Source organism: Anopheles arabiensis, chromosome 2, assembly GCF_016920715.1.
Source record: "Anopheles arabiensis isolate DONGOLA chromosome 2, AaraD3, whole genome shotgun sequence".
Classification (NCBI taxonomy): domain Eukaryota; kingdom Metazoa; phylum Arthropoda; class Insecta; order Diptera; family Culicidae; genus Anopheles; species Anopheles arabiensis.
The window spans coordinates 12076808-12103066 of NC_053517.1; the positions used below are offsets into that span (position 1 = coordinate 12076808).

Genomic DNA, 26259 nt, shown 5'->3' on the forward strand with positions numbered 1-26259 from the left:
CTCGGAATTGTTCCAAAATGTTGCACACAATCATGTTTTTGCATTGTTGAACTTAACACAAGATAATAATGGAATCACAGACTTACGGGAGTTCATGCTTAGTTCATCATTGAATATTTCTCCATTTTCCCATACTGCATAAGCTTCGAAAAGCTCAACGCACTAAAAATAGAAACCCCGTTTCAATAAGATGCTTTGCAATCGATTTTGTCAGCTCCACTTGATACGCTACCCAGCGCGGAACAAAGTCCCAAAAAACGAACAACGCTCTTCCACCGCACTGCCAAGGCAAAGGGAAAACTACCGAAAATAAAGCTTCCTTTGCCATCTTCCCGCCTCCACACACGCAGCATGAATGTGTCATCCGTACGGGGCACACCATATTGTGATAACTTTCCACATGTTTTCCTTGCATTAGCATAGAAAAACATTAATACCTCATTTCCAATTCAAATACCTGTGACCCTCGCACCCCCTCCCCGCCAGTGTCACCATCCGTCTGCTTCCCACCACGACCGACACCTCCGAATCGCCCGTATCGTACCTGCGCTAACGGCAGATACAATGGTGCCAGCGTACAACATACGAGTGCGTCCATTCAGCAGCTTTCCTTTGCACACAGAACAACCACAAAACCAACCGGAGAAGGTGGAAACGAACGAGAAAAAAGCTCACATCCCTTCCAAGAAACCACCTACCATCACCCACACTACTACTATAACAACGTAGGGGAAAATCTTTCATCCGTTTTCGTGTTCTAAGCTTTACCAATCCCCCTTTCAAATCCGAATTGATACGATCCCAAGGGAACTGGTCCTGGGGTGGAAAATTCTTTTTTTCTGCCCCATCCCAACCAATCACAAACAAACAACAATTCCCTTACAGTTGCTGCAGGAAACAACTTACTGAGCCGCTTGCGTTCCGGGGCCAAATGCTTATCTACGGCAGCAAGGTAGGCACGCTGCTTCTTCAACCCGGCAAGCGCAAAAGGGGCCGCCAGTAATATGCTAATAATAGTCTCCTGTGTGTGTTTTTCTTTGGCTGTGGTGAATAATTTTGGCAAAGCATATTCATCGATTATTCAATGGTCGCAAATGGTTCTACTAGTGTAGCAAGAAGCGGTGCCGTTTGCAGTGGAATGCTGTTCGTTGCTTGAATAAACACCACCACCGTCCGGCACAGTATGCAGATTTCTTAATGTATCAAAACCACAACAAAGAGGCAGCTCTGATTGTTTCTAGCACATGAGCTTTGCAGGGAGCGGGTTGGTTTGAGTACGTTAAATTAGGCCAAACACGAACAGTATGGTACACTGGGTGGGGAGAATTATTTTTACTGGAAAATCGTACCTTTACCGAGGTAGACCTGTATCAAGATCCGTATCGGTGCTCTTATCCACATCCAAACCCCAGCTCTATTTTTCATTACAAGTCATATTCAGGCTTTCGTTGATTGAAAACACGTTTTGAGTGCTTTTCTGAGCATTACGTTTTTTTACATAGTATCGTATCGTCTAGATATATCTATATTCCTGTCCGAAATTATTCGTGAAATCTTCCGAGACAGTTTAAACTTATAGAACGAAATTCCAGAACGGACAGGTCTTGCATTTAGATTATTGTAAAGCTCTTATGCAAACATCAGATAGCCGAAGTACACACAACTTTTAAACGATATTCATGTTTTATCTGAATCGCAAAAATAAATCTCAAACCAAACGTAACGGCCGTGAAAGAGGTTGCTTTGGATTGCTGAAGAGCAAACCGGTATTGCACTGTTGGAATTATTTAATTTTATTTAATAAACTTTCGGTGGTTTTTGCTCTCCTTTGTTGAAGGTAACTCAACAAAATTCAATAAAAACAAGCCTTCATTGGTGCATTTTTGTTGTTCCATTCATCGATGCACGTCGTACAAAAGTGGATGGTGAAATACAAGCTGTGAGCGGTAAAACTACACTCAATGCCGTATGCCGTCTGGTGTGGTACGGTTTGGTCACTGTATTAATTTCTGATCGATTCAGCTTTCGAAGTTGATTGCGCAGGTAATTGGGAGCAATATTTTGTTTTAAGAAAATACAAATTAAATGCTATGCTGGGAAACACGTTAACTCTGTTTTAATCATATCCGGCACTAAGACCCTGTATTGTTATTGTTACAAATTCTGAACTATCCAATCATAATAATGACCCACATTTACAAACTCTAGGAACGTTTCGTTGTTCGAAAATTGCAACGACTCGTTTAACAGAAAGCCTATCAATAAGTTTGCACCACTTTCTTTACTCTTGTCCAGTAGCGCTGGAAGCCTTGTTAGGGCATTGCGATTCTTTTCAGGCTCCACTAATTGCGCACAAATAACACTATCATCTATTGAAAATGCCTCTTTTGTAGGAAGAACAACCTTCTTGTGACAAAACTCATTGTCCACTACACGAACCCTCCAATGTTCCAGGTTTGTGAAGAACTTTTTTCTTCCAAATAAGGAAAGTACCGTATCATTTTGAATATGAGGTCCATGCGGTAAGCATATTGGATTCACAGTGCCATCGTATATGATGGCCTTTTTACGTAGTTTTAAGATAGCTATGTCATTCTGATAACTCTGTTTACTGTATTTGCTGTGCACGATCACTTTCTCCACGTAACGGATCTGTTGTTTCGGCAGTTCTGACCTGTTAAAGCCTCCAAGTCGTATAAAAATCCTAAAATTAAAAGGAATTGGTTACATTATATCACGGTAGCGATGGCGTTGCATCTCTGGAGTCACTTACTCTTGCTCGTTTTCCTGTACTTCTTGTACGCACGTGGCCGATGTTAGCAGATGCCACTCGGTAATCAAATAGGCAAGGCACTCATTCTGTCGCCTGTAGTCGATGCCCACAAACTCGATCGTCGTAGCCCAAGGAAAGATGAAACTGTTTGTATCCGTTCGCTCTCGGACGAGTTCAACCGATTCTTTTCCACATCCAGCGGAGTTAACCATGCCCTGTTCCGTAGCTGGTTTATTCTTTCTTCGCATCGGACTTACCAGTGTACCATTCCCGTCAGCCTCCGCTATCCAGTCTAAATACTTTGCCACATTCGTGAACACCGTGTACTGGGTAGAATCACACTTCAGGACACCGTCCAAGTTGGGAGCAAATGACACAATGCCACGGACGTACCACACGCCTCCAATCTCAAGGAACAATCCTCCCCCGCTGTCACCATTGCATGGCCCAACACCATCTCGTCCCCCGGCGCAAAGCATTGTGCGGGCAAGATGCTTCCCGAACGCAGCACGGTTGCTCTCCAGGCAGCTCCACAGATCTACGACCGGTACTTCCGCGTCCAGCATAACATCGGACGGCTTATCAACATCGGTTAATCCAAACCCGACGACAGCACCACGCCGTCCAACAATATCCGTGCCGGAAATTGGTTCCGACGGCCACAAGCAAACCGGCTGAATGAAGGCACTCATTTCGATTTCTTTCGTCACTTTAATCAGCGCGATATCATCCCGCACGTGCAGCTGACTGTAGCCAGTATGAACAATGAACCGCTCGGCAGAGTACGATCTACTCCGGTCGTCTATGACGGATAGTTGTGTTCGGCCAACGTACACCTGTAGCCTGTTTCGCGCAATCACTCCGTGTGTGGTGTAAAGACAGTGAGCCGCTAAGAGGAAAGGACAATAATGGTTTTACTGGTATATCGGCTAGAAACATGGGAGCATCTCTCAACGTACCAGTGAGAATAGTGTACTTATCGATGACGGAACCTCCGCAAACGGCCTCCACGGTATCTCCCGTCCGATGCACTATGATTGCATGCCAAGGCCATTTTCCGGCAGGGGCTTTCTGTCCACCAAGTATGAGATTGTTGTAATGCACTTTGCGCACACCACAGCTTTGATGCGAACCGTGCGCTAATGTGATTGTAGAACCTAAGACTACTAATATCACCAAAGCACCTAAAGACGCCTTCATGTTAGTCTGTCGCAAACGCTACTGATTCTGCCGAAATTAAGCGACAACCCTCTGCTGTGACAACGTTTATTTGGAAACCAGTTTTTGGAACAAATGTACAACCCTCTTATAGCCATTCTGACTTAGTGTGAAGCGAAAAACCAGTTTGAGCGATATCAGTTTTGACGATGAAACTGGTTCTACTCGATCTAATCACTTACGTCACGTTCGATCTGTACGCGCACGTCAATTCAATATATGATCATCTATCCAACTGCGGTAGAAGCTCACATTTACAAAGGCAATATATTGATAACGTGAGTCAGGGATTTCCTTTGGGATGGGCAGCAATCTTGAAAGCAACCCCATCAGGTACTGCTTTCCGTTCCAATATGTCTTCACAGTAACCGGCACGGTGATACGAGATACCGAAAAATGCTCGTATGCGTAACATACAAAACTATCGTCTGCAGGCAGGTAGATCCCTTCTTCCGCATACACCAACCTACAGGTATTTGAATCTTGCAGAAATATAACCGTTGAACCTATGCGTGTAGTATTCTTAACTCTACCTTCCAGCCAGTACGAATGCCATTCATTTTCCTTGGTCGGGGCCAAACATATCGAGTTAACGAACCCCTCGTCGCCGTTTGCCTTTTTGCGCAGCTTCAGCAGCGCCACATCGTTGGCATAGTTTGATTTGTCATACCGCTCGTGAATAATTATCTGCTCCACGAACCGGATCTGGGGTTTGGGTAAGCCTGGAACGTTGAACTTACCCAACCGTACGTAGATTCTACAAATAGAAAGCATAACATAGTCAAATTGAGAAGTCAAACTGTGTCAAATAGATTTGACAACTTACTCCTGCTCGTTCTGATCCACGTCTGCAACGCATGAGGCTAGTGTTAGGAGATGCCATTCGGTAATCAAATACGCTTGGCACTCGTTACCACGACTCGCCCGTTCTTCACCTACGTATTCGATTTTCGTCACCCAAGGTGCAGCAAAAACATGCGCCGATGTCAACGCCCTGTACACGGGTGGTTCCAAGCCACATCCTTCCCGATTGACAGTGAGCTGCGTCTGGCCTTCCAGAAAATTGGTCGAATTTGCCATGCTTTCGGAAGTGTCGCTTTGCGTTACATTATCCAGTTCGTTTGTAATCCAATCCAAATACTTGGCCACGTCCGTGTAGATCGCGTACTGCTTTGGATCACACTTACCAGTACTGTCCAAATTGGGGGCAAAAGAGACAACGCCTCGAATGTACCACACACTGCCGGCGGTGAAGAACATTCCACCGCCACTATCACCATTACAGGGGCCCACACCGTCCCGTGCCCCGGCACACAGCATCGTCGAGGCCAGCTGGGAACTGAGCGTGTCGCGGTTGCTCTCCAAACAGGTCCAGCGATCGATGACCGGTACCTCCGCATCTAGCAGGTGGCTCGATGTGCTACCGGCATCGTTCAATCCGTACCCAACCACAAACCCTTTGCGACCGGTGATTGCCTCGTGGGTAGGACCCCGCGGCCACAGGCATACCGGGAAGATGTAGTCACTCATTGTGATCTCGCTCGCTAGCTTTACAATCGCAATGTCGTCTTTGACGTTGGCCTGCTTGTAGCCTGGGTGTAAGATGAGGCGCTCCGGTGCATAGGAGCGACTCCACGGTTTTTCAACGGACAGCTCAGTCCGTCCCAAAATTACCACCAAGCGATCTAGCGCGATCAATTTATGCCGATCGTACAAACAATGAGCCGCTTTGATGAAAAGTAAAAAAAAAATGCAAATATTATTTACAATGAAGAATAATTTCATCGCTTGCAGAGGAGTACTACCGGTTAAAATTGTATGCTTATCGATGATGTTTCCACCACAAGCGAGCTTTTTCGCGTCTCCCGTCCGATGCATTAGCGTTGCGTGCCAGGGCCATTTACCGGCCATTGCATTCCGTCCACCAAGAATTAAATTCACACGTTTCACGTTACGCACGCCACAGCGCTGAATCGCTTCAGCTGATAGCAAACTGATCGTCAGCAACAATGCCAGAGGCAAAACAAAACGACACTCCAACATCGCTCGTGTCGTGTTCGGAACTGAGCTGGTTTATCGCACAAACCAAGGTCCGGAAGGCGAGAACATGACGCGTTTTGAAAGGACCGGTTTATGTTAAACCTGTTTGAATAAGAAAATGATTACAACGCTTCAACACGCGGTTGCTTTGTAGAGAGTCGTAAATGGGCCTACAATATCATTGCAAATATCATAATTTGTCGAAACCCAATCCGGACATCAAAATAATTTTCCAAAAATATCAAAATTTGCCAAAACTTACAAGAAACATCCCATCGTTTGTCAAACTTGTCCTTTCCTTTCGTTCTGTGCCGGGAGGTCAAAAATAGCTCTCCTTTTAGGTTATTAATGACCTTGCGGTGGTGGTGGATGGAGGTGAAACGCATCGCTTCCGGCATCGGGCTGCCAACGTTATGTTGGTCTCTGTTGGTGCCTTCTAGTCTGGACGTCACTGACTGCCCGTACCAGTGATTAATTGATGATCTTTGATGGAATTTGTCATTCATAGCGATCACGCGCCGTTGCCCACCGAATGTGTCCAAAACCACCAAAGAAACTTTCTTACCGCTGCAAAAGTAGAAGCCGCATTAGACAGACCGCGACAGAGTTCTCCTGACTCCCAGACTGCCCATTCCAGCCGCATTGTGGAAAGGTGGAGGTAAAAGAAGACCACAAAAGGAAATGATCGGTTCGGTTCCACCATTAAACTGCCTTAAATCAATAAATCGTCACCGCCACAATTCAAGTGGCAAGGGCGCGTGGTTCCGCTTTACCGAAACGCACCACACTCCATTGTCATTTCTCCCTTCAGCTGCGCAACTGAATAGAACGTGTCGATTTCGGTTCCCGCTAACGTGTGATAAAAAAAACTGGCAAAAGGAAGATGGAAAGGAAATATTTCAATTAACCGTGAAAACCTTCACGTCCAAACGTCGTCGCTTGGGTGGAAAAGTTTGCCCCCTCCACTCCATAACTTGCCCCTCCTCTCCCTCTCTCTCCTTTGCTGTTACGTTTAGGGTGTGTCTCTTTTCGCATTCCCTTCCCTCGAACGGATTCATCGGTTGCGCCTGCCACTTCCGGCCGTTGGACGCATGGCCGCACGTGGCGCACGTCCCTCCGATTGGTCCATTTCCGTCGACGGGGCTGAGTGTGCTTTAGGAAAATTTCTTCATCGAGCACCGTGCACCGTCCCCATGGGGCACGCACAACGCCGTTCCTCCCATCCTCTGACCCACGGTGGCAGTTCATTTGTTTGCCACTTACGGGCCTGCGTTCCCCACCGAACAAAACCAAACAAAAAACTCACACCGTGCGCCGTGGTAAAAGAAGAAAAAAGAAAAGAAAAACAAAAAAACCCTCACTCGCTCGCTCGCCCATTTTCCCGAGGGAAATCTTCAATATTTGTGCTTTGACTTTCCCGTTGTTTCGCCCGTTGCTTGCTCCATTTGCTGACCCGTGCCCGTCCCGTCCCGTGGCAGTGCGCAAGGCGTTGAAATATGACGTAATTTATCTCCCCCCTTCCGGGCACACTTCACGCCGTCACGCCACGGTGTGCGTCCGCCGGTCCGATCGGCAGGTTCCCGATGACTGTTTCGGAGTGCCCAGCGAAGTGTAAGGGAATGCTGCTCCCGTGGCGTTGTCGCCCAGTGTTGTCTGTCTGGAGTGGTGAAACGCAATCGTGTGCCGCACGCGTTAGAAATTTGAGCCGGGGTCCGCTTCTTCACATAATTTCCTCCGGCATCATGTTTTTTTTTGCTCACGTTTTCTAAGTGTGGAACGTGCAGGCATTATGTATCGCTTGAGTTCACCATGCCCGTCTTTTCTTACACCTGCAGTGTATCGATTTTTACTCAGCGTTAAGTAAAGACATCTGGAGCTGCCAACCAGCAATGGGAGGGACCATCCGCTATGTAGGGGGCATGAAGTGTCCTTCACCCTGCCGCTCAAGGTGCCTCCTCGCATAGCTGTCCTTCAATGAGAAAGAGTAAGAGAGAAGAGCATCGTACGAAATTTGCTACAAAAACTTATACAAAACGATGGGGCAGCAAGAGGCACTGCGATTAAATGAGCAAGCGGCAAGCTGAAAGAATGGCTCCCCTCCTGCGACGTAAAACATTTGGATGCAATCGATAGAGAGTGCCATTGTAGCGGACTGGCAGGCTGTATCCAGCTGGAACCACTCAGCCCTGTCCTAGCTCGGCAAGCGGCAGCAAGTTTATTTGCTGCCAGCAAAGAGCAAACCATCCGACCAGCCTGCGATAGGCCGCCCGACGATCGAGGTATCGTTTCTTGACAACTCGCCAGTAACGAAAGGTGAAAGAAATGAGTTGAGGAAACCCCGTATCGGAAACCCCGGGTAGTCACCGTGTCTAGGAAATTGACTGTCTTACTTTGAACGAAACTCGGCACCATCTTCATGCCATGGCCGTTTTACTTGAAACGAAATGATGATGTCCTTCGTCTGTCGTCGTTATGAACGCTTTTCCCGGTACAGTAAGCAGCACCGGTTTCTCGGTACACAGAGTTGCGTTCTGTGTCCGTGCAAGCGTACTCAGGCTGCAAGTCGGGCGCCGCGACGAAAAGCAAACAAGGTTTGTCAAGACGCCTCCCCAAGCCGCTCCACGACGTCGGAAACTCGGTCAGCAGGGCACAAGTGAAAAATCAACAAACCGGAAATTGACGCCGGGTGTGCTGCATATCCTTCTCAGTGCTTTCGGCGACGGCAGGACTGCAGTTTAAAGTTTCCTCGTCGGCATGAAATTGGTGACATGACATAAAAATGGTTCCCCGTCAACAAAAGGAACTGAATTAAGCCGAGGTTTGCTAGCTGTCGAAGGAAATGATAGGCAAACAATTTCCTCGAAGATCTTCCAGCTCTTAAGATGATTGTTGTTTGCGCTTTTTTTTTATTCGACAGATTCAGATAAAATATTGCCATGTAAAACAGCGATTCGTACAGTACGCTTTCAAATTTTGTAAATTCGTAAGAAAACAGATGCATCATCGCACTTTTATGGCGTAAAACATGGCACCATCATCCGGATGGCTTTCTACACTATTACGGCTTAGTCTTTTTTTTCGCGAAAACAATAGCAAATCAGAGACAAGTAAAGAACACCTGCAGATGCAAGAGCATCTCAAGAAGATTAAAGGTAAAGAAGAGTGCTCCGACACGCAATCACCTAGACGCCTGGAGCTACTGTCATGCTCTGCTTTCTCACGGCACTGAAGCGAAGCAATTGCGATGATGGTTTTTGGGGCCATGCATCATCATGGCGCCAGCGTTACAATGCTGAGCCATCACTCGCCATCACTAATGATAAAAAATAAGTCATAAAAAATAGCGCACCTTTCGACGAGTCACGAGTCGCTTTCGGAAACGGTGTAACATTTCAATTTTCCATCACAGCATTGCACACATTTTTCAAACTAACATCAACTTTAGCCACAGCTTCGACAGTCACCCGCACAACAACGGGCAGGCAAACGAGCATCGTTACGATGGTTTAGCACGCCGCCCAACACACACGCGTGCTCACGTACCCGTACGAGAGAAAAGTGCTTTGGCACCTTTCCTGCTGTAGCAGAGCTGTCACTCATCTGGTGAAAGAAAAATCTGGTGTCACTCTTAGAATGTGGAGCAGGCGGAGAAAAAATGTTACTCCAAAGTGCAGGAGATGGTTTTTCTTCTTTCTATGCAACGAAACTATGTCAGGCGAAGCGATTACACACACGCGCGCGAGAAGAAATATAGCACCGAGTAGCATAGGACCGATGCTCGGAAGTGGAAAGTGATACAGCACACACCACTTACCAGGAGGGCTGTGGCAGCTCGGCTTGGGGTCATCGTGCTCCGCCCGGGAAAATCGTCTTCTGTCAGTGTGGATTAGCAGGGGATTATGGGAATTGCTCTGACGAGCTGACTTGTGTACAATGAAGACGTTACCCCGACCGCAGGAAATACCGATTGCTTTTTTTCGTTCTGGTGCTCGTTACTTCCGTCGCCTGCGTGCTTAAGCGTTCTTTTGCCAGCTGGTAGACCTCAAGAAAATCCCTTCCCAATAGAGAGCAAGAGAGGAAAAGCCTGAAGTTTAGAACGATTGATGTTTGGTCGAGTTTTGTGGCAAGTTATAACATTCGTTAAGGTGTATGCCATATGGATGAGGTTTTTAAAACAACCCTCACCAATACATTTCAAACGATCAACATAATCGAAACCTTTTTCTACTATCTTAACCTCATTTATAACCCATTCAAACTACAAAGTCATCATTTAATGGTCAAAAAGGCAGCAAGATGCCTTTCTGTACCTTCCCGACCCGACCTGGACAAGCTCGTCCTTCTCCAAAACAATGGCTCAAACGGTGCACAAAAAGGCTATTATGCCGAGCAATTGGCCTGCGTTCAATGCTTTTAGCACGCTAAATTAAACCCAAATTGTAATATTTCCCATTGTTCTTACCATTTATCTCTCATACCCATTTCTCTCTTCCCCTCCCCCCCTTCAATTTCTCTTCGCAGGTCCACTAATAGACGTCCAAACGGCGGTCGGGCTGGATGTGTCCTTACCGTGCGATCTACTGCCAACGACCATGACCATGATGACGGACAAGGTCTACCTGGTCATCTGGTACAAGGAGGGCAACACGAAGCCAATCTACTCGTAAGTAGCTTCCACTCCACTTACCACAAGGGGGACAAGGGGGTCACATCGGCAAAGGGCGCGCCTGAGACGTCTGTGTCGCTTTAGCTTGTCATGGAAAGTACATTGTGTTGAACGAACTGGACAATGCTGGGGGCAATCATCGTCTAATCAACCTTTCCAACCACCGCAAATGGACTGGAAATTGGAGCAGACTGCAACGAGTTACGAATGTGGTGATAATTTTACAATGCACTTACAAGTGATCCTAACTAACTGGCACTTCAAATAAGCTGCTTTCACTTTCACCTTGGCAAACAATCTTTTTTTTGTCGAAGAACGTACAATTGGCAGAAGGGGGCAACAAACGTTGTGCTCGTCAACATTTGTCCTTCACGTGCCTTGTTTATCCAGTCACTTGATTCCGGCGTGTCTCCGATCAGAAAGTAAAGTGTCTTTTCTTGGACCTTTTTTTAAGCAATACAGCCTTGCACAGTAGCTTACATACCAACCTGCGAGTACCACACCACAGGCAGCTGAGAGACGGTTTTGCAAACAAATTTCTATTCACTGCTTTTTCTTCCCAGCCAAACACTTGTAGCGTACAAAAGTCCTTAAGAGCAGCACTCCTTCTCCGGCTGCATCCGAAGCAAAGTCTTGCCGGGGCTTCACTTAAAACGGATTTTCACTTTGAGCACAAGCCGCGCAAGCACGGATCGGCACACGCGCCAACAGAAGCTTTGCCAAAGTATAAGCAAATAACGCGCTTGCTACGATCCGATCCGCACTGCAAACTGTCAAACAGGACCTGCTGCACCGCTGCGCAGCCCGGAGACTGGTGACAGTTCTCGAGAGCAGTGTAAATAAATTAAACTGAAACCGTTACAACCTCCGACCGGGCACACCGTGCGGGATGTGACAAAATTAGAAGCGAAGCGAACGATACAAGCATCCGGGAGGGTATGCACGCGTGCCGAAACTGTACGGACGGATCTGTTTGCATTGGTCTGGGTTTGCACCCTCCCGGACGTTGCGATTCGATTTGCGCGAAAAAGCTCCTTTCCCATTTCGCCGTCAGCCTTACGCCGGTAATCTGCTCCAAAGAGCAATCACAAACGATAAACATCGGCATGCTAATGCAGTGGAGAGGTTTGCAGGACGGCGACTGCAAGCAAGCCCAAGCCCGAGCGTGTACAAACAAGGATTGCTTCTTCGTCCTGTTTTTGAAGGGATGGACACACAAGACACACGCAACCGTGGACAAACCGTCAGCAAACAGTCGGACAAACGGTTCGGGTCGTTATCGTAATCGAATAAAATGATCAAGTACCTCAGTCCCGCCCGTCCATCACGACGCTGTGTGTGTGTGCACAGAGTATTATCCATTGTTGACATTTTGTCAGTATGTAGATTACTGTTGATTTTAAATAATTCACTTACGCATCGCTGCTTTGCAAAAGCTGCGACAGTTGATGGTGAGACATTTGTGTCCATTCCGGTGAGCATCCGGCAAGCCAGTGATCCATTTTTGGCGCACTGGCTTGGCCGCGCACTGTTTGGCAGTTGATTGGCAGTGGATCTTGATATGTCACTCGAGCCGTGCTCTCGATTGGGACGATTTGATAGTACCGCTGAAAATGCTCATTAATTCTGGCAGCTTGCAGCTTGTAAAAACAGCATACCGACGACATGCCGGCCACCGGTAGCGGGCAGCGTGCCATCGTTACGCTTGCTTAACTGACCATAAATCAGCGGCCGGCGGTCCACGGCTGACATTCGCGCCCTTCGGTACAAGCGCGCCCGGCCATAAAACTGTCGCGGAACGTTAAATGCTAATGATGGGCGCGTTCGGCAACAGCATCTTAAAATCAATCTTACAGACCGGGGAATGGGGGAGGGCGCACCGATACCTGGTGGGAGCCCACCGTCAGGAGCGTTACCATTTTATGGTAGAGATTTTATTAAATCTTTCTTAACGACTTTTCCCCGGGACCGCTGCTTGGGCGCAGTGCGCTGTGGTGGCGTTTGTTTGTATCTCTCTCTCTTTTTGTGTGTGCGTGGAAGCGGTCCTTCCGGCCACCTGAGCAAATCGAAAACCGGACGATGATGTACTATCGGTGCCTTATCGGTGGCTGAACATGACTCCCACACACGGAGCACCACACACACACACATAGCCCGTGTAAGCTGAAAAGGTGAAAAAGTCATATTCTAATCTATCCGTCAGCGTTCGAAGTCAATATATGAGCTGTTCGTTGCGTCCTTTGCCACCATGCGGGACCCGCCGCAGCAGCATAAGCCGTGATAAAAATCCCAGTTCAAGCAAACTCCACTCGAAGAAGCTCTGTCCGGGCGACAAGGGAGAGGTGCACAGATGGAAGGTGCTCTGTGTTTGCAGAGCAAATAGCATGCTCGTTGAATATTCCGTCCAATCGTTCGGAGCTTTCGCCTACTTCCCTATCCTTTTGCCAACGGCCTTACTGGAAGAAGCGATATCATGGAGTGTGTTAAAGTGTTAAACTGCGTCGTCGTCGTCGTAGGTCGTTAACTCGCTTCTGCCGGTGTAGTTTGTGTGCGGGAAGGGAAGATATATTTAGAAATATGACTTTTGCCCCGCCAGTTTCTTATCGCACACCCACTGTCAACTATTGAAGAGATTTGATGCTCGAGGACATTCCATTCGCCGTACCGGGATGGGGCTAAGGTAGAAATACAAATACGTATTAGAACCCACCGGTTTCTCATTAACCCTGTACCTATTTAACCGATCACCTACGCAGCAACCTTTGAGGGACGTGTTAATGCAAAATTTAATTAAAAGTACCGGTGCGCTCTTCTCCCACAGCATGGTTTATTTCTGTATTTTAGTTTATTCTGCAACCCACCTACCTTTTTTGTGTGGTAATTTCAAACAACTGCAGCCGGTATTTCATCTCACAGGATGAATGATTTTGATGACATTGTAAAACGCGATCCAAAAAATAACAAACCATCATGTCACATGCTTTTTGATGAACATTTCGTGTTACCCTTTCAGGCTATAACAGAAAAAAGTCACGCACCCCACTTCACTCCATTTTAATTCCATTCCTACCATACCGAAGCGGATTAACCCACTGATCTAAAACCGTTCCCAGCACGTACGTACGATTGTGTTTGCATGTGAACGCCCCACACCCGCACCAAATGTGTCGCGATCGATTTTGATTGAAATGATGGGAATTCAAAGAGCAACAATAAAAAAAAAGACAGAACCCAGAAGTAGCCCTCCAACACGCCATTAAAAACTGTACCGGCATGCCCGGCCGAAAATAAGCACCACCGGACATTATTGAACCAAAAAAAGGAAAGCCACACGGAAGCCAAAAATCCCCGCCCGGAACGGCTGAGTGTGGGACTCGCTTCATCCTCATCTCGGGCACGTTTCGATGGCATTCTGTACGACATCTGTTTTAATCGGATTATCGGCTTTAGACGTTTTTCTAATTCTTTTTTAAACATTGTGTTTACCTTTTTTCTTTCTCTCTCTCTTTCTCTCTCGCTCTATTGATTTCATACACACTCCCATCGGGGATGCCAGGTGTGATGTCACCGCAAGGGAGAATGAGACGTCGCTTGAGCCATCCGATTGTCAAAAGTCATCTATCGGCTACTCGAAACTCGAGCTAATGGATATCTGTTACGAAACCTCTCGGGAGGATACTGTTCATGGGGAGGTGTTTGTGTTTGGTGTTTCCTCTGTTTGATGTGTGCTGCAATCAATCGGGCCCCGGGACGGGTTTGTTCGATTTTCAGACCCGGACGGGTTTGGCAGCATCCGGGAGATTTCATTTACGGAAGGGTTTATTAGTAAAGTAGGATTATTTGCTGTCGCTTTTAATCGCATTTCTCTTGCCTCAAACATCCGCAATCCTTTCGACGGCTGAGCACACATCCATCACTTCGTCAATGTTAAGTACTTTCAGTTTAAAAGTTGAGCTGAAAAAAGGATGACTTTTTATGATAAAAAATACCATTTTTATGTTTCCCACTAGTAAAATTCAATTAAAAAAAATTAATATATCCAGCGATGAAAACAAAAATATATCAACAAATGTGTTCTTCCGCTACAATTTAGTCCACTTCTTGCTAGCTGAGCGTGAAAGGGAATTTAATTCGATTTATTGATTGATTTCCATTAGTAAATTACCCGCCCCGAGCCAGAAGTGTCTATTAGGAGCTTAAAATCTGCTTCCCATGCGCTGCTTGCGTAGATTATTCCACCCAGTGCCACTTCTCTGCTCTTCATTTGTCTCATCGAACGTGAACTATCCTTCCAACCTAAGCTAAGCACGCGTAAGCGTATGCCCCTCCCGTATCATGCCTTCTCGCCCTCCGACACAGCGTCCTACCAACCCGTTCAATGTTTATGCAGCCAGGTGAATGATATTTGTAAACTTCCCTCATCAATCGATCACTTCGCATCAGTCCTTTGCCCCTTTGCTTACAATGCTATTGCCCCTCCACATACGTTCAGAACACCCGCTTTGGCCCTATTTGTGTGTGTGTGTGTACACAAGCCACAAAAGACAAACAGCATTGATAAAGAGCGGCATGAATGTGAGCGCAAACAAGCGCAGACCGTACGAACACACGAGTACGCTAGTAGCTTCCATGCCAAGGGACGGGCATTCGAGGCGGCTGGAACGAAGTCAAACTACCGGAAATTATTGTTTTGAAGCGGTTTCAACTCTTCCCTCGAAGCAGGGTAAACGTATTGTGTAGATGATGCTAAAAATAAAGCTGGATCATACGATTCATACACGATCTAGCGCTAACGAGTTGCTGCTTAACGAACGTTGGGGTATGCAGTTTAATGCTTAGCTCATTTTGAGGGAACTCGTGCTCAATTCACCTTACAGGTTCACATCAAGAATTACGGAAAAGAACCCCTTTAAGGCTATGATCATTCGTCCGCATTCACCTTTCCTTCTAAAAATGTTGTGATATCAAGTCTTCCATCCAAGGATAGATTTTATTGCCACACACATCTTACCATAATACAGCAAATAACTCCTTCCTTGCGAGAATACTGCGAAACGGCAGTCAATAACACATCAAATTGACCGAGCAAACAAACACCAGCACAACTAATCTGGGTGAGTTCCATTTCCCAACTTTCGGCAACATCGACATGTGGGGTGTGATCAAATCGCCACCATTCGAGTTGGCTGATCCACTCATTCAAACTTGCTCACGTGCTACTCCGGTGCTTCTTCTTCGTCTGTCGCTCCTTCTGCCAAGAACTTTGCCCAAAAGTTCGATACCCTACGACCTCCCAGGCTTATCTTATCGTATGCCAGAGTGCCCGAATAAGTAAGGCTGATGGCAAGCAGAAGAGAGAAAAAAATAGAAATAAGAACTTCTTTTACGATACCCTGCCACACCAGATCCTTGGTGGTGGTGCTAACCCATCACCGCGCCTAATGGACGACATTCACTGCAAACACATTCTCCGGGTTCCCCCCACAAGTCCGCCTGGTCGAACGGGGTTTACACTAACCCTCCTCCCGGGTTTGTCACTTTCATTAGCCGGCAGCGTCTCGGAAAATTACCCTTCGCTATCAATTCCCGATGTTTACGTAAGTGATCAACACTTGGATTTTATTGGTCCCGCAAGTCCAACCGCAGGCTTTCCACCACCGGGGCACCGGCATTTCCCCTCCCGTCCTGTCCGTTTGTCCCACCAGCAGGCCCTGTCAAGCGCAGTACGTTGCCACACTCGTTCGCAGTTCAACACGTTTCGACAGCTTATTTCCCGAACCCAACCTACCCAAGTCCGGGAGGACCTACCGGACGTATCGTTGGCTCGTGGAAGTCATCGAAGTCAGCTCGCGTCCGCACAAACACGTACGCCGGTACCTCGTACGTTTGCGGCCTATCGCTTGCTGCTGCTGCTATTCAAGTGCGATCGCTTCATCGCAGCTGGGAATTCGCTTTTAGTTTCCCTTCGCACACCGTTGTCCGCAATGTGTTCTATTTCATGCCATTTTTTTTCGATTTACCTTTCCAGCTTCGATGCGCGGGGCAAGAGCCTTCAGCAGGCGATCCACTGGTCGGACGAGGCGGTGCTCAAATCGAAGGCGTACTTCTACTACGACACCAACCCACCGGCCCTGCGCATCAAGGGCGTCAAGCAGGAGGATGCCGGTCTGTACAGGTAGGTGTTGTGCAACGGTTGTTTTTTCTTCCTCCCATCTAGCGTTTCTTTCTTCGGGTTTGAGTCGTGAAAAGTTCCTGCAGGGTTAGCAACACCGTGGCCGTCGAAAATATTACGAAACTGTTCAGTTGATGCAAGCACCAGCGGGGGAGGGCAAAAGTCCTTAGCCAGGACTTTGCAAACGTTCGGTAAACCGGACCAAATGCACACTGCCGGCACGTGAGAGCGATGCGAATTGACCATTTTGAGTCCCAGCCTTTCCGGGGGGGAGGAAGTTATAAACGCACACATCTTCGCAGGGTCCCTCTCAGCAGTTCCGTCAGCAGCAGTATCGAGCTTCTTCAGCATAAAATCGAATCAAGAAAGCGCAACATTATCCTTTCCCTGCTGAGTGCGGGCCAACATCCACCGGCAGCGAACTAAGCGAGCTCAGAATGTAGCACCATTATGGCGCAATTGGAACGAAATTTATCAAAACCATAAAATAAGCCATAATATCAATCAGGTACAAATCGGTAGTAGAGAAGTGGCTACCGGCTACACTTTGGAGTTGGGATCTTGCATTGGCAGCAGATTTTGGTCGGTGGTAAAAATGGTTCTCGGAACGTAGTTTTTGTTGAAGCTTTGGCGAGGTCCTTTGCTACTGAACGGTGGATTGGAACTCTCTTCATTTCGTTCTACTGTTGGTTGTAATAAAAGCTTGTATTTTGATGCAATTTTTCCACATTTTCTTCAAACCATACTGTAAAAGTTCAATCGCAAAATCGCTTTGGTGCAAATACTGAAAGTACTTCAATCATTTTAAATTTTGCTCGACTGTTTGGTTGCAGAAGTACTCAAGATTTGTCCTGCAATCTTTAAAACAGCTGAACGGTACGCTTCCAACAAAATCGAACCCTTATACGCTGACATTTCACATAAGCATAGAGTGCTTCTTTGATGGTGTGCGCTGTAAGAAAACGGGCCAATTATTTAAAGTAACACATTGCTATCCCCGTTCTAGGCGTAAAGTTCTTAAGCATATCCTCGCTAGTCTCATTTGCCCAAAAAGCTTAACTGTTTATTTTACGCCAAACGACTACTGTCGCAACAGTCGTTTCGCTTCACATACGGTACGTTACTTCCATATACGTTCGCCTAGAGCTAAGAACCCATCGTCAGCGAAGAGTGTATTAACCTGTACCACTATTAAGCTCCAATTGCTTCAAACGATGGCGCAGGGCATTGGAGTGGGCCTTTTTGTTTTCCAAAAAAGCATTCTTAAACCCATGGATGCTACTTTCTGCTACTACGTAAGGATCGTTTTTCCGCCGAATGCTGCTCGTGTTTATTTCAACGCTCGAAACGCATCGTAACCGTTAACTGCTGTGGGCAAAAGTGGCCTTCTCCGTGCGGCACCCCTTCTACACCCCCTGTCGCCGAATCCACTTATCAATGCTGGCAGCTAAAATATTCAGCATCTTAGCAAATGTTTGCCACCAAATCAGTGGGTTGCATGCAATGCCGGCGCCTCATCGGAGAGTGGAGAGAGAAAACTTGGATCGGAATGGAGCGAATCTCGGGGAGGAAAAAGAACTCAACGACGTGCAATGATAGCGTGTTTCGTGTTATGGCCAACATTCTTTATTCAGCAAACAACCCCTTTGGCAAAACTTTTCGTTTCCGGATTCCGCAAATTTCGCAACCGGAGTCGGGAACAGCAACAACAAAGAAAGAAAAACCCACTACCGAAGCGAAATCTGAAATTTTGTAGAAAAGCCATTGCTTTTGCGTTGAGGGTGGGGGTAGGGAAGCAAAAGCGGTGTGATTGAATCAATGGGTTCAGGTTTTTGGTCCGGTGCGTATTTTGCTGACCTCTCGATCGGGCGGCAACTCCCCAGCAATCGAGCTAACATTTCGGGAAACATTGCAATCGAACCGTAACCATCTTAACCTCTTAAACTCCCCTCCTGCCTCCTTTCCTCGATTTTGGATTGCTTGGAAGGCAATCCCAAGCCGGGGTGGAAAAAAGGACCAGAAGAGAAGCCAACATTGAACCACTTGGCCCCGAAGCGGTTCGTGTGCTATTTCCAACGCAATTCGAAAGCTTTTCGAACTTAAGGAGCGAAAGAGGGTTCCGTCTGCTCCTTCGTCGAATCGATTGTCGGGGCTCGGCTACTTGATCCACCATAACACTAAACTATGCCGGCACATCGTTTTGCTGCAAAGCACGGCCGGAAGGGCTGCCAACATAATATGGCACTGGCGCACATTCAACCCACGGCCCTGGAGCCTCCTCCCTGTTACCCTGTATCTGGGTGCAGGTGTACCGAATCGTTGTGCCTAGCGTACGAGAGTCAAATATTGGTGCAGTTGGTGAAGCGGGAAGAAGGAAAGGGATATGCAGAAAGTTATGTGAAGAACAGAACAAATATGGTGGCGTTTCATAAGATTTTACGAGTTTACGCATTCACGCCTGAATGTTATGCCACCCGCAGCACACCTATAGCTGTGGAGCTGTGGAGCCGGCGAAAAGAATTATTGCAATTAACAGTGGTACGGGAGTGTATGTGGTAATGTTTTTGATATTCGGTCTTTTTTTGAACACTTGAAATAAATTAAAAAAAAAAACATACACAGTCACACACAAGTGTTAGTGCGTTTGGTTTCGCCGGCATTGAATATTCTATGCGCTCTTGTACGTTTCAAGCACGATTATGTCCCGAAAATTGAGCGCCAAATTGCTTGAAGGTCAAAAGGCGTGGGCCCCGGGGGTTTTACCCATTTTATTTATCTCGCATGGGCGACTACTACTACTCGTGGGTCGATTTGGTTGAATTGGTTGCTGCATGACATTGGCGTGCAAGCGAAATGATTGCGAAACACGCAAGAAGCCGGTGCAGGGCGTTTCGCAGCGACTCCTGTACAATTAATTGCATGACATGCCAAAGAAACATATTGTACTATTGTTTGCGTATTTATGTTTAAAGCATGGTCTCAAATGTTTAATGCTGCCAGACTCTTGTTGGCATTTCGCAGCAGCTCTTCGAGACTGTACGCAATTGACATTGTCAAGTGATTGTTATTACTTTTTTATTACATTGAAATGCGCTTCAACATTTTCTGGAATTTATTCTCGGCCCACTATAGTGATACTGGAGGATTATGGATAAAATATTGCCATAAATAGCCTGACTTATTACCATTCCCATTCATGGTACAATATCATCCCTACCTCTCGCCTGTTTTCATCGAAATGTATCTCTTTGATGCGTTGTGCCCAAGTTGTACCCAATGGCAACGTTAACCAGCCCGAACGAATCCTGTCAATATCCACTTTGACCACTTATCGGTCCCATTTTCTTGGGTCTGCCCTCTCGCACTTCAAACTCCTTCTATCCGAGATCCCCGGAAAGTATACTATCATTCAAATCTTACCACCCCCCCCCCCTCCATGAGCACACTTGTTGTTGTCAAGTGTATGTTTCTATCGTCAATGTTTTCCGATGTTTTCTCCCTCTCTATTTGCCATCAACTTGCCAACACTGGCATCCCACATTGTCGGGAAGGTCCCCGTTCCCGGCGACGGATTGACATTCGTTTAAATTTACCACTGCCACGAGTGTGTCCTTGGTGCGACATTTCCTCTCGAGTTTGGCTTCATTCTTTTGCTTTTTTTTGTTGATGCTTGTATCACACCGTCGCTTCCAACTACCGGATGCAAATATTCAAATCCAATTTCCGTCGCTAGAAAGGCTAGAAATCGAATCGAGAGCGCTTGCGACAACAACCGAAACAGAAACACGTTGCAAACATGATGGTAGGAAAACGAACAGCGCAGGATGACGGTCGCAACAACTCTTTCGCTGGAGGAAAATGGCTAGTGGCCATGGCAAAGCTCCGCTTCGGGCCAGGAACCGGGGATATTTGTTAATACAACGAACAGCAAAGAATGCAAAACTTTCACAATAAAATGCAAAAATGATCCAACAGTAGAGGAACAACGGAAAGCATCAGGAGAGAGAAAAAAAGACACTTGCTTGCTTTGGGAGCCTTTTTTCTGGGATTTCTTTCCATTTAATAGCCTTCCCCGAAACAAAACACAAAGCTCAATCGTACATCGAAATCGAAAGGAAGCGCTCAAATTGATCCCTAACAAGCAAACCCCGGGAATGGACCAGCCGACGCGTTGGCGTTGGTGGGCACATTTGGCAAAACATCTTCCATTCCCAACGACCAAAGGAAGTGGGTTTGCTTTCACGAAGGACATGGCAACACAAAAAAGGGATGCATCCTGCCGACCACGAAGGACGAGCCGAAGGCAAAGCAAACTGGCTGTGTTTTTTATTCGATCGTTCGAAAAGGCACAAACATGGAGCCGCTTGTTCGCCTTCGCTTGTGCTTCTCAAGCATTCCGAGCTTATGTTCCGAGTCCCTTCCCGCTACACGTTACTGTACATCGCCGAAGCATTGCAAAAACGAGCAGCAAAAAACCCCCCGGAAGGGATGTCTGTAAGTCGTTGAAAAACAATAAAAGCAACAAAAACAGCAGCAAAAAAGCCCCCATCGATAATGGTTCCGATAAGAGAGTGGAGTCGAAAGAAAAAAAAGGGTGCACACAAAAAAACAACAAAACAGAAAGAGTTATAAATTTTGAATCAATTACAAATATCCTTTCTAGTCAGAGAAACGACAACAAACGAGCAAGATTTCGTGGAAGGAAATGGAAACTTAAGGGGAAAAGGGCGCAAAAGATCATCCGATGAAGATTTAGTTCCGAAAGGGAACAAGCATATTGAAGGTATATCTACAGGGCGCGCATGGGAAATTGTTTACAAGTCAGCACACGGTGGCATATTGTGGAACTAATCCGTTTCGAAATATGAGAGCTAAAGGGAAGTGTCATAGAAGGTTATAGAAATTACAATGACACTTTGTATAATGATTTTAAGATATTATTTGCCAGATAAATTAAAATTAAAGGAAGATCTTTTGATAAAACATTTCTGAGACAAATTACAAAGCTTCTATCCATTCATGAATCCAAGCATACAAGCAATACTATGTATTGCCATGATCTTTGTCACTACTAAACAAAATGTTTTTTTTTCTCTCTTAATCTGCTTTCCATTCTTTAAACATGCAAAAATAAACCCCTAAACAACGACCCACGATCCAGATGTCGGGTGGATTTTCACAAATCACCCACGAAAAACTGTCGGATCCAGCTGGATGTTCTTGGTAAGTATCGTACCACCCGAGCACCCCAAAGCGAGAAGTAGGGAACGTCCCATGTCCCATTGTGCCATCATCACCATCACCACCACCACCACCAAGCAAGATGGCCGGAAATTGTGTTTCTTGAGCTTTTCCTCCAAAAGTCACAAGAAAAGAAGCTCAGCACATATCTTCTAGAAAGATAGCGCGTTCCCCACTATTACCCCACTTCTCGCTTCACGTGTGCGTTAGCGGGTTATCGGCAGGTTATCTCGTGCTGCCGCTCGCTTTCTTTCTCCACCTATCTGTACAAACCGTCAGTGCTTGTGACACAATTTCCATCCAATCTCTCACACTCTCTCTCATACCCCCTACACCATCCCAACAGTACCGCCGGCGAAGATTACCATCCTGGACGAGCAGGGGGCGGCCGTGCTGAACAACGTCGTCGGACCGTACCGGGAGAATGCGGACATTAATATGACCTGCATCTCGAGCGGTGGCCAGCCGGCCCCGAAGGTAACCTGGTGGCGGGAGCATGCCCTGCTGGACGATTCGTACCTCGTGCTGCCGGACGGTACGGTTAAGAACGTCCTCTATCTGGAGAAGCTGTCACGCCACGATCTACACTCGGTAAGTTGTGTCAACGTTGTGTGATGGGCCGGATGGGTATGTGTTTGTGTGCTTTTTTGCTTCTTCCCCGCCCGAGACTTTCTTTAGGGCAGGCGGGTTTATTCCCGCATTATGCTAATACGATCCTGTGTCATATCCTGTGTGCACACAGGGATGCGGGAAGCTTTTTTTTTTGTCCGTCCGCCAGTATGGGGGTTTCGTTTTTCCCACACTCCATTCCCTGCCTCCCCTACTGCGGGGCGATGAAATCTTGTTAGGTCGGTGACTTAAAGTTACCGCCTGCCAACGTTTGACAAGTGCGCCAGCGTTCGTCCTTTGGCGTGTCCAAGGAGATGATTGATCGTGTTTAGTAGCACTGCTACGGAGCACTATCATCATCCCCGGGGGGAGGAGGGAGTGTGGATGTCACTAAGTGAATTGTATCAATTTGCGAAATGTTCTCTGTTCGTTGGGCTGTGCTTTTTCTCTGGCTTGGTTTTTGATGCCATTCAATGACGATGACGGTGACAGCTTTTTTGGGAACCCTACTATCTCCATGAAAAGTGATAAAAATACTTACTTAAGGCAAGGACATCACAAAAATAGAAACAAATAGACAACATTCATGATTTACGATTTTGTGTGCCCAGAAATACGCTGGATGACTTACATATTCCTTCCCCGAATGAGTCACTAATCTTAGAAAAGGTGTCTTACAAATAGAAAGATAAAAAAATCCAATGACACTGATTCTAAGCAAAGTATTTTCAGTCCAAACACATTGCATCTTACATGACCTAAAAATAGCCAGCACAAAACTACATCATTATGCATCGCAAATATCAGGAATCTGTCCTACCCTGTTCAATGGTGTCCTTCGGCTAATCCTCCTTTGAACCTACTTCAATTGAGCCACCTTAAAGACGCTTTTCTTCGCTACTAAGCCCGTCGTGACAACGATGGCCCAGCGTACGCCATTGACAACCTTATTTCCTCACCTTAAGCACAAACTACCCACAGAGCACAGCGGCGACATCGATGACCCATGGCTTTGCCCAATGACCTTTACAATTGGATTACTCGTAACAGCCCGATACGTGTTCGGTCGTAGCGTTTGGGTGTGAGGGGCAGTTTTCTTGGAGATTTTAAATAACACAGCACAACGAACAACGACTTTGTCACCACTAATAACAGTCCCTAGGTAATGGTACTATGGTCACCTTACCGCCTCCAACGCAACATTGCGAGAAAGTTCGTGTGTCTCGCGGGTATGCCGGTCCGGTACCGATAATTATCCCTGGGACAAATGGCTACCCATTCCAACCTTCCGCAAGGCTTCGGAATCGGAAAACCTATCGGGTTTCCGTTCGCTAGCCAAGCCCAACCCTTGGCTGAGCCAGCCGTCTTGCCGTCTTGCGGTGTAATACTGTGTCTGAAAGACGTTAAGCCATTTGTGGTTTTGTGGAACGACCACAAAGCTGGTGGCAGTTCACTTTTTGAGGTCAGCCAAAACAACGCAAGCTACAGAACCGTTTTCACACTCTGCTGAGAAGGGAGTATCGTTCCGATTGCTCGCTCTCTCTCTCTCTCTCTGTCTCTCTCTCTATTCAGATCTCTCACTCTCTTCCTCTATTTCTTTGGTTTTCAATCATCGTTTGCTTACCAAAGATTGACCTTTGTGTAAGCCCCGAAGGAAGGTTAGATAAAATCCAGAAGGAAGAAAAAGTCCTAAACTTAACCCGAGTGACGTAAACTATCCTTCCTTGGTTTTCGCTTTTTCGGTTAAGTACGGTTGATTGATTAACCTCTGTCGGTTTTGAGGGGGAAGGGAGGGAGAAATGCAAACCTTCCCCCACTTAACTCGCTCTGTCCGCTACGAGGAACCACATTTCTGCGCTCCTTTCGCGCCGAGTATCCTTTGCATGGGCGTGGGATGGCTCAAGAGTGCGCCTCAAGCTTTCCTTACGGCGGTATGTATTTTCCCCCAAAAAAAACCGTGTTCCAGCGCGAAAGTGTTTCCCTCGCTTGACCTTGCGTTGCTTTGGCTGTGGCCTGTTCATACCACACGCACCGGAAGTGGTCGAGACCGGAGTTTGAATAGTGTTTATTTTACGCTTATACTTCCTGCCTAGTTGAACCTGCTAGAGAGTGTTCGTGTGAATATGTATTTTTCCTACTCGCATGAAGCTAGTCCGGATGCGGCCAGGAGAGGTAGAACGTGGTAGCAGGAAACCGATTTATGATTTTCGTAACACTAATAATAATAACGATGATGTTGATGATGATGATGATGACGAGCATAATGATGTTGATGTTGGTAAGCTTTTTTCGATTGTTATGACCCCCCGTGCCCGTGAATCGATAAATGCCCGCACATGGCTAGTGGCCAGCGTTAGTCGAAAGTCATCGTCAGCACACAAAAACCAACGGTTTCACCGGAAACCACGTTTGGGGGGGTTGATGGATAATGGGGGTGGATGATGGGGTGGAACAAAATCCGATCGGATAACTCGGTAACGATGCACTGACACTAAACCCCTCACGAACTCCATTGTGTTGTCATTATCATGCATCGGGAGCACACACAAACACCAACACACACATACGCACAAAAGAAAACAATACAAGAGTAAGAAACGGGTCCGACAAAAAAAAATAAATCCCCATTTCAACCGGCTACGAAGCAACGAATCGAACAAAACGGCCCCGTAATCGGGCGGGGGTTGGATTTTCGGATGTACGGAACCACACCACCGGAAGGAACGATAAATCATTCCACCACACATGAGTGTGGGTGTGTGTGTTTGCTCCATTGTTTCGGGAAGGAAGAGCGATGGAATTGAAAGATTTGGCTTAATCCTTGCGATTGAATCGTTCAATATAAAGCGCAGCCCCCGTGTGTGTGTGCGCGCGCTATCGGTGCATCAGGTACCGACGGTGGCTGAGCTTGCTGACCGGAAGGAAAATCCGAGTGCAGTAAATTCGAGGAGTCCGAGGGTTTTGGTGGTGGGCGGAATGAGAAACAAACAATTGAACATTAATCACCGTTTTGTTCATAAATTGTCCATGGTGTTTCCATGGGGAGGAGGAAGAATGCAATGCAAAAGGTGATTACATTCAGGATACGTTATTTATTCAAGGGTTTTGAGGGGTTTAGGCTTTCAAGCAGTGTACAAATATTGGGTTAATTTCCTTTTTTTTTCAATTATACCTTACAATTGGAGAAATTTGTGTTCATTTTTTTCTGATAGGATTTTTTAAACATTTTGTAATTATATACATAGCCTACATAACGTTCCTGTTTTTTAACCATTTTTGAATGAATTTTGAGTAACGAAGAAAACTATCAAAATCATGTTCTTTGCTTGCTGATTTCAATTGAAAAAAGATACATTTGTTAAACACTGCTTGCATTTATTATCCTTCCACTTAACGATCGAGCAAAATAATTGCCCCAATCATTGGCAGCCAGTGGCAAAACTTTCAACTCTACTACCAATGCCGTTGCCGGATTGAACTTTCACACGAACACTAATCAATCACGTCCTGTTTCGAGTGGTGTTTCAACCAAAAAAAAAA

General features: G+C 46.5%; 2 protein-coding genes across 3 annotated transcripts in view; one reads left to right on the forward strand and one right to left on the reverse strand.

Annotated features, from left to right (window-relative positions):
- Nucleotides 1-26259, forward strand: part of LOC120895091 (nephrin-like) — an 82581-nt gene that overhangs the window by 38147 nt on the left and 18175 nt on the right. For both annotated transcript variants that reach the window (XM_040298119.1, XM_040298120.1), the window contains exons 3-6: nucleotides 10553-10694; nucleotides 16726-16872; nucleotides 22031-22092; nucleotides 22457-22701. In XM_040298119.1, coding sequence (XP_040154053.1) covers nucleotides 10553-10694; nucleotides 16726-16872; nucleotides 22031-22092; nucleotides 22457-22701 — 596 coding nt within the window. The remainder of the gene's footprint in view (nucleotides 1-10552; nucleotides 10695-16725; nucleotides 16873-22030; nucleotides 22093-22456; nucleotides 22702-26259) is intronic.
- LOC120895092 (prostasin-like) lies at nucleotides 3988-6057 on the reverse strand. Its single transcript, XM_040298121.1, has 3 exons — nucleotides 5797-6057; nucleotides 4818-5718; nucleotides 3988-4748 (listed from the first exon to the last, which is right to left on the reverse strand). Exons 1-3 carry the CDS (start codon nucleotides 6032-6034, stop codon nucleotides 4199-4201), a joined length of 1689 nt encoding a protein of 562 aa, XP_040154055.1. The 5' UTR covers nucleotides 6035-6057; the 3' UTR covers nucleotides 3988-4198.

What these genes read in the sequence shown, in the direction of transcription:
- LOC120895092 (XM_040298121.1), bottom strand. Translation starts at nt 6,034, where the DNA reads ATGTTGGAGTGTCGTTTTGTTTTGCCTCTGGCATTGTTGCTGACGATC. An exon ending in TAAGCATACAATTTTAACCG is followed by an intron (nt 5,719 to 5,796) that starts GTAGTACTCCTC and finishes TTTTCATCAAAG; the next exon opens with CGGCTCATTGTTTGTACGAT. An exon ending in GTGGATCAGAACGAGCAGGA is followed by an intron (nt 4,749 to 4,817) that starts GTAAGTTGTCAA and finishes TTCTATTTGTAG; the next exon opens with AATCTACGTACGGTTGGGTA.